Source organism: Garra rufa, chromosome 17 (genome assembly GCF_049309525.1).
Source record: "Garra rufa chromosome 17, GarRuf1.0, whole genome shotgun sequence".
NCBI classification, from domain to species: Eukaryota; Metazoa; Chordata; class Actinopteri; order Cypriniformes; family Cyprinidae; genus Garra; species Garra rufa.
The window spans coordinates 30,910,582-30,919,708 of NC_133377.1; the positions used below are offsets into that span (position 1 = coordinate 30,910,582).

At 38.3% G+C, this 9,127-nt stretch overlaps 1 protein-coding gene across 1 annotated transcript; it reads right to left on the minus strand.

Annotated features, from left to right (window-relative positions):
* Positions 1–5,213: 5,213 nt before the first annotated feature.
* On the minus strand, positions 5,214–8,517 carry LOC141290264 (transmembrane protein 74). Its single transcript, XM_073822453.1, has 2 exons — positions 8,408–8,517; positions 5,214–7,518 (listed from the first exon to the last, which is right to left on the minus strand). Exon 2 carries the CDS (start codon positions 7,466–7,468, stop codon positions 6,614–6,616), a length of 855 nt encoding a protein of 284 aa, XP_073678554.1. The 5' UTR covers positions 7,469–7,518; positions 8,408–8,517; the 3' UTR covers positions 5,214–6,613.
* Positions 8,518–9,127: the final 610 nt, after the last annotated feature.

The window sequence follows — 9,127 nt, forward strand, 5'->3', positions numbered from 1 at the left end:
GTTTTGTGAATATGGGCCCAGATGTTTTGCAATGTGACGGCAGTCTGAACAGTCAGGAATTCATGCCACATTTACGTCACTCTAGATCAACATTCGTCTTGATTCTGTGCTCATGAGAATCACTTCAAAGATTTTACATACCCAATTATCAAGACAGTTGTGAAAGGTAGTCAGTGGAAGAACAGTGATGTGATCGAAATATTACAGTGACACTGACAACACTACATACAAGCATGAGGGAGGCTTTTCAAACTCCGTGGGTTGAAGCAACCCCACTAACACAATATTTACTCCCTCGGAATGGGATTGGGATAGTTTTGAGCAGCAATTAGGCATATTTTGTTGTGAAAACCTGGCAACCCTGTTCATATTGTTTTTGGAAATTTGGAAAACTGGAAATCTGATATTGGCCACATTTAAAACAAAAAAGTGAACAGCTATACAAAAAAAAAAAAATGGAAATTGAGCACTAAGGCTCACATTGTGAACGTAGCCCAATACACATAATACACACATAATAGTCCATCGCCAGCATTATTATGGAGCGCTAACCTCGCACATGTATTTAATTCATTGCTACTCAACACTGGAAGGCGCCCTTGGACACAAGTCCACAAGCAATACTCACAGGAGTAACAGACTTACAACATACCAGTCATCCAGCGATCGCTGTATATTATTACAAAATAGTTGATTGCATACAGTACAAATACAATTTTAAAATGTATTGATATCATAAAATGTTAATGCGTTTTCATGTTGCTGTTCTCATAAATTGTTGTACTTTGATGCTAAAAAAGTAGTAAACTAAAAAGCATTTTAGTCTTTTCTAAGAGTAATTGTTCTTTTTGTATGCAGTGGTGTGATTAATGAGCCAAAAAAGGAAAAACAGATGAATTTGACTAATAGCATGGTTATTTATTTATTTATTTATTTTTATTTCTCAAGATTTCGTAAGAGTGGGCACAGCCATTTGTAAATTTTATGGTCTCACCTGCATCCAGCTATTTTTAACTATAAAAAGAAGTTTGTTTTGCTGCTTGGGGTGTCCTACCACTATATATAATTAAATAGTGTTATTGTGAGTTTTCTGGCCACGATAATCTTGTAGTGAAAAATCTGATATCGTGACAGCCCTAATTCACCTTGTAAAATAATTAATTTTTCCTGTGAGACTGGGTTGTTCAAAACACCTTTTGTTAGGATTTTGTTATGGGTACTCTAATCTGTTCCTAATTCAAAATGACTGTATGCTGTGTGCATCATTAAATACGCAAATTAAAGACATTCAACATTTTATTACCAAAGCTAAAAATGGTCAAATAAAACATTTCCCCTATCCTTCTGTTGGCAAGCTACAGCCCGTTTGCTTAGCAAAGTGCTATCTCATTAAGAAAAGCTGTTTTGGTTAACAAGCTGTGTTTTTCAGCTTCTAAAAGTGTAAAAATCTAATTTGAAAATGTCACCATGTAAATGTAATCAAACGATGACTGACTTGGCTCTTTTCAGGCTCACTAAAGGGCTTTGTTATTATAATGTTGAACTTCTGCAAAACTCCCCACCGCAGTAGGTCACAGTAATACATCATCAACAAGGCACAACGAGGGTCCCAGAAATTATCTATAGAGCACTGTGTTTTTTTTCCTCCCAAGGTGCCTTTATTTCCACCACCTAATTTGAGAAACTGCCGCTGACGTTGCTGTGTCATAAATTCAGATCCTATTGAAATAACCACGGCTGCTATATTACCATGCAGTAATTTGACTTTCTGTTTCCTGTAGCCTTGTGACTAAGGCTGCTGACTTCATTCTTTGGTCTGCGAGCTTCCGAATCAAAGCAATGAATGATGAACTACTGCCTTTTCACCGGAGATACTTCGCTTCATGGTCGCTGACTTTTAGTACATTTTATCTTTACTGTTGCTATGCAACAAACTCTAGGTAACAAGAATCATTTTGTCGAACAGGCCATTAAACAGCACGAACGCTGAGGAATGTCCAAATGACGAATAATTAGACCGAGCAGAAAAGAAAACAGCAAAATGGATGAGCTGACCGATGGGTCACTCACGTGACATATAACTGACAACTCCATCAGTATCTCACAGACAGACTGGCCTGGACTTCATTTTAATGACATCTTTTCACTCAAACCGGCTTGGGCTGGTTTTTTACCCGAAGAATAGAGTGAGATGATATGTTGGATGTCACTGCACCACGGCAATTTATGATATTGTGTGTATGTGCACACAATGGCCGTATCTTTGTCCCTTGAGACATTGTCCACACCCACTGCCTGACCCATACTGACCCTTTAATCAATTTAGCCCCATTTCCTGATGCCAGCAGCCCTAAGTGATTGAGTTATTATACTGAGTGCTGGTTAGAGAGAGAAAAAAAAAAGAAACAAAAAGCAACGGAGACAGCCAGAGAATGAGAAATGGCATATAAATCATTGGTTCTTATTTCAGTAGATGTGGTCATGCATTGCTGACATTTTATTAATTGCTATCCACACTGCTGTGTGCAACCTAAAAATACATGACATATAAAAATATGCGTGACTTACTCTCCAAAACCCTCCCTCCACTGTCAGTCATCACCCATATCGAGAGCATAATTCTGTGTTTGTTTTATGGTGAACCATTAAGCTTTATTAAAACCACAGGTGATTTTAGTAACATGCAGATTTAATAGCTGCAATTTTCTACAAGCGTTTGTTTAAACGTCTAACGATACCCTTAAGTAAGTGTTCCAACGCAAACAGACACTCGAGGGGCTGTTAAAACACTGGTGTGTGTGCTGTCACAAGGAAATGGGATGAAAAGAACACTGATGTCAGGAATCTGTGCTGCAGTGCTGGTGTATAGCGAGGGATAATCTGATCCGGCCCTCGGTAAGCATTTCTTATATGGACCGCACTCCTCAGCAGAAGCACCAACAGAGCCTTTTGCTTGTTCAAAGCCTCATGGGCACATTTTTTTCCTTGACCTGCAACCAGAGGCTTTTATGCCTACATTTTGCTATGTTGTTAAAATCCTGTGATCATTTATTCATCCTTATGTTGTTCCAAACCTGTATGACTTTCTGTCTTTACTCTTAAAAATAAAGGTTCCAAAAGAAGCTTTCAGTCAACAGCTCTGGAAAAAACCTTTTTCCACTTTACACTCCTAAAAATAAAGGTTCTTTATTGGCATTGATGGTTTCATGAAGAACCTTGAACATCCATGGAACCTTTAAAATGCAAAAAAGGTTCTTAATAGTGGAGAAAAAGGTTCTTTAGATTTTCAAAATATTCTTTAAAATGGTTCTTTTAAGAACTTTTCACTGAATGTTTTTTTTTGGGAAACCAAAAATGGTTATTTTATGGCGTTACTGCAAAAACACCAATTTGGAGCCTTTATTTTTAGAAGTGTAAAAAAACTTTTGTGGAACATAAAGGTTTTATGGATGCTAAAGGTTCTTCATGGAAGCACAGATGCCAATTAAAAACCTTTATTTTTAAACATGTTCTACAGAACATAAAAGTAAAAAGTATACATTTTCGGTACAGGTTTGTGAAGTTTTGAGTTTTCCTTTAGCCTTTATAGGATTTTGGGTAAACTTGGACAGGCCCATTTTCTAAACAACCTCATTATAGCCTCGCAAAGGGTAAATTTTAACCTTTTTTTTTTAGATAATTATTGACCTAGAGAGTCCACAAAATCGTACTGCAGTGTTTTTTTCCCAGATTGAATGAAAAACGTAAAACTAGTTAGCAAAAGTAGGTTTTTTACATCTTCCTAACCATTTAACAAACAATTTGATTGACAGCAGTGGTTCCAGAGCCAAAATTGTCCGGAATGAGGAGTTCTGTCATATGAAACAAATATTGCATGTATGTGCGAAAAACCGTGAGTCGTACAATCGTTTAAGCCATTGAACAATGCGATATTGCCCCTCAGTGGGCGATTTCTTTGAAATTTCTCTCAGACTTTTAGGGCCATGAGTCGAACAGGCCCAATGAGTTTTGTTGTGATTGACCTCCGTTAATCTTCTCTAACAGGTGCTCAAATTTGTTGGCTAATGGCTAACATGTTTTTTGAGATACGCAGATGTACTTATAGACACTTGTGGCACTTTAGACCAAGACCATGCACACCAATTTCCATGTTAAAAGAACAAATGGTTGCGCAGTTATAGCCATTTTATTGTTTTGGTGTCCCTTTGCAATGGTGAGTCAAAAGTTCAACTTTATTTGATAATTATTGATATTCACACTACAGAGAATCTTTCTGTACTGGTTTGGCTCCGTTCAGGCGAAAAATCTAGGACTAGTTTGCAAAAGTAAGATTTTCAAAAAATGCAAAATACCCCAAAATGTCTCAATTGAATCTGAGTCTTGCATTTTCCAAAGACATAAGACACTTGAGCCTGCGACTGATGGTTTAGGAGTTATTAATGATTTTTTACTTTTGTTCACTGTAGCGCCCCCGTCAGGCCGATTGGGACGAGCCTTGGTCACATTGTATGCGGTGTGAGTACTACAATCCCTCCAAGTATCAAGTCTCTACGACTTACGGTTTGGTCTGCACGATCAGTTTTATGTGGAGATCGCTGATCCATGACCATTCTAACAATTACAATAGGGATTCAGTGCTATTTTTTAATCCATAAAATGTTGTTTTGGACCAAGCTGGCTTCCACTGTATGCACAAAAACAGTTCTTTAAAATATTCTTTTGTTTTTTTTCAAAAGAAATAAAGTCATGTAAGTTCTGGAAACAGTAAATGATCTTCAGGTTTTATTTTTGGGTGAGCTATTCCTTTAACATTTCGATTTTAACCTTGTGCAATTGGTTTGTCAGCTGACTTAAATATTAGCCTGTTTCAGGTTAATACTCTTTACTTGTTTCTGACAGCTTGTGCTAAGGGGGATGAGAACCTACACAATGGTTTTATGCGTCTTTTGCTGCGGTGTGCATTCTGGATTCAGTTCTTTCGGGTCATTGCGTGTTATGATGTGTGACTCTAATGGGGTTAGTTGCTATTGGGAAGGAGAAACATAGAGCAGTCATTTCCCATGAGACTCCTCTAGTATGCGGGCACACTGATGAGAGAGGAAGAGAGAGAGACATCTGCTCACACATCTCCTACATCCCATGTGCATTAAAAAGCACAGATATTCTCTAAATAAACTAAGCTCACAAAATTTAGTTCAAAACCTCCCTGGCGTGCATTCATGTTACCTGTGCAGTTGCAAAGCTGTTTATTTTAATGCAAATGCGAATGCAAATGCAAATATATAGATTTGACTGGCTTTGGAGGCACTGGAATAAATCTCCGTCCCTCCTGATTGGAGAGAGGTTTTCATACAATGACTGATGATTAAGTCAGCTGTCTGACACAGACTGCCAAACCAAGCCAAATAAATAAATAAAATAAAGGAAAAAGCTTTTTTTCGTTTTCACTGTGGCAACTGGCTAAATATGACACAAATGTACATTTGGCAAGTTAGTTGAGTGGTCCTATGATAATAAAAAGCTGCATAATCAAAGAAAATGAGGCTTATATAACTGCATTTGTAAAGCATGCTGTATATTTACATGAACATATGCTTTGGGAAAAATGCTCAAACTCACACAAATATATTTTTCACATAAACAGGACTCAAGTCTATGTTGGCATGTTACATTTTCACAGATGTAACATTTAATTGTCCATTAAATACAATGCAAAAACTGTACAATTTTAACCAGATTAGACCCTTAAAATTACTTTTGTTGTAGTCAAGTTGTTTCGACTTGAATTTAGTACTAATTTAGTAGTTTAAATGTAAATTTAGACATGAACAATATTGTTTTTGGCTACCTAGGCTTGGAAATACGTGCCTCAATATACATTTCCGCAAAACTGAAATCACTGCAGTTTTCAGTTAAAAACACTAGAGGCAGTAAAACAGTAAAAAAGCCTAATTTTCACACAATGTCTTGCAGAATACTATGTACTATGACTTCAAAACATTTTTAAGAATTTGAAAATGCATACTTTTGAATGTTGTCGTCACATTTATAGCTTTATATGCTTGAGTTTTCTAATTCAGCAGGTTTGCTTGGTAGCTCACGTGATATGCCATTGCTCTTGAGAGGTGAAGAGCTCTGGTACAAACCCTGTGAAACTGCGGTTTGACAAAACAGCTCAAATCCGCACAAGGAAAATAGCACGGCTGCCTAACACTACTGAGTAGGTTTAGGGTTTGGGTTTGGTGTAACGGACATTTCCAACACGATAGACCATTAACCGATAGCAACACTCCTGGGATATTTAAATTCTGAACAGCCACAAACCTCAAGCAGTGTAATAAAAACACAGCAATACGTGCATGTACCAACATCATAAAAACATGCCACGGCCATGTATTGAACGTGTGTTTTAGTGCCACTCTCTGGACATTTCACTCTGAAACTGTCGTGAAACATGCAGTAAAGTACGTAATTACAGTGTTGAGGAAATGTATATACTGTAGAGGCACGCATTTTCATGAGCTTGGGTTGGTTTTACAGTGTGTTCTCCTAGATCACAGTATAACAAAGCGGTTTTGATCATGTTTTTGTTTGGAGATAAGCTGAATCAGCTTCAACTTAAGACTTCAACAGGACCTTCATCTTCATCAAGGGACAAAAGCGAAGGAGCACCGTTTGTGCTCGCGCCACTTCTAAAATTCATAGAGCCGTAAAGTCTGGCTTGGTGTTTGGAGTAAGCAAATGCTTGTCTCCTGATCATCTCCCCTTTATACATGGAGATCATCAACAGGGTTGACAGTACCACACCTCCGAGTGTGAGAAGGCACAGACCTGCAATCACACACCTGTCCAGGTGAGCGCCCACCCGGGCGTTCTCTCTTTCCAAACGCTCCATCTCCCGGGCAGAAACGGTATCAGGATTTACTTTGACATCACGTGGAACCGTATAGGAAATGACAACCAAGGAGATCCCAGTAACTAAAAAAGTAACAGCACCTATAAATCCATAATCCACTGACTTCTCCGACGAATCCACCATGAAATCGTCAACTGACAGCAGGGAGCATTCTGGAGTGCCTTCTTGGAGATCTTTGGATGAATTCCAACTGAAGTTGTCATAGTTAGTCTCCTCTGCCAACAGCTGACTGTCTTTATGCTCAGTAAAGTCAGTCACACCAGGAAAAGCCGTTTCAAACTGCTCGTCGTAACACACCTCAACTTCTTCATCAAATCCCCATTCATTGAGTTTGCAGAGTCGTCCAATTGGCAGAGCCGCTGTCCATGGTTCTGAAAGCCTGTTCGCCTCATTAACATTCTCCTCCAGATACGCCTGGCAGCACTCTTCATTGGAAAGGGCCCTTTCATCTGCACACACTGAGTGATGACTTTGCTGGTGTTTTAGGGACCAGTCAAGGTGATCGGTCTGGACAGCGTCTTGACCACAAAAGAGGACTTTAAGATCAGCCATTTGAACTTCTATTCATATGTTTGTCCCAAAGCATGCTGTCTATAGCATCCCTGCAGTGTGACGAAGAAGACAAGAATTTATAACAGGCAATAAATCCGGGAAACATATTTTGAAGGGAAGACGGCATCATTTCATGGCTGGTTTATAGTGTACTTGTCAATTACAAATGGTTCTTTTGTTTACCTTAAAATATAACATTAATGAGAGAGAGAGAGAGAGAGAGAGAGAGAGAAAGAAAACAAATTTTAATGTCTGACCAGATGGGACAGGGTTGCAACACGTTTCAGTTGACTTATATTGGACACACAATGATTAGACAATGTATAGGTTATATTTAGCACAATTGACAACTGTAAAAGTAATAAGCACACTCTCTGTTATGAACGACATTTAAAAACGTCCTTGTCAAAAGCTGTTACAGTCCACACAGTTACAGCTCACGCTGGCAACCACAGCACTGATTATTTTTGACATTTACATTGTTTACAAAAGTTACACATCTATAAACTAATTTCAAGCAGGCAAATCGTGTGACAATATCATATCAAAGCGAAATAAAATCTAAATTACAAATAAAATATGTTGGATGATTTCGAAGTCCATCCTACACGTCTTATCGTTAGGTCGATCATCGATATTCACAATTTAAGTAAGAAAAATATTTTTAGTTAAAGGGTAAGTACTTACTTTTGATGTTTGTAATTAGAGTTTACGTTCATAAATCGTTTTCGTGACCGAATTGTACTTGTAACATTTCAGCTAAACGGCGCGTGAACAACAGAATAGTGAAGCGTTTCCTGGTGTTCAGTCTCAAAAAAAAAAAAAAAAGTAGTCAGCGTGATAAGCACTAGGGAAAAGATGTTGCCCGTCTTATATTTTATTTGTTATGCCGTCTTATTTTTGTCACCTTGAAACTCAGAAAATAAAGGCATCGCCTACCTTCTCCGAGCAGCGCCTCGCTGGCATTCCTGCAGGGCTTGCGCTCCGTTAATTAAGGGAAGCTCGTCCTGTTCCACCCGCGCGCCGCGCTCAGGTCGCCTCAGTGCTCCGTGAGCCTCTAAGACAAGCTGCACAGACGAGGAGAGGAGTGGAGAGGAGGAGAGAAGGGAAGAGAGGGAGGTTTACTAGTGTCGTGGGGGAAATGAAGTCTGATCAAACACTTTCATGCTGTTCTCCTCGTGAAATTTATGTCTGTGACGCACCCTATACAGATTGCATGCCCAAGCTGTGTCCTAAATTAATTATCCTAGAAATGAACATCATTAACATTCTTGAAAATACAATTTAGAAAACATCCGATGACGCCAATCCGCTGAAATGTATCTTTGATTGCTTTTTCACAATACACTATTAAACCTTTTATACAGAATAATTTTTGTTTGACTGTTTTATTTTTGAATGTCAGATTCTGTAGATACACAAATCTTAAGGTTTTGGTTGTGGCAATGTTATTGCCAAGGAAAATATAGAGTTAATTTAACATATTTGTCTATACTGGCTTTGTTGTCACAAATATATAACTATCAGTCTTAAACACAAACCTTAAAGTGTTGGCTTCAAAAACGTTCCCAATGTTATTTCCAAGAGAAACAATAGTGTAACCTGCATTGCAAATATGAGTATATATGAGTATATAGGGGAGATCAGGCCAATTTGTCA

Bases quoted from the DNA above. Each gene is read 5' to 3' on its own strand.
- LOC141290264 (XM_073822453.1), bottom strand. From the start codon at position 7,468: ATGGCTGATCTTAAAGTCCTCTTTTGTGGTCAAGACGCTGTCCAGACC.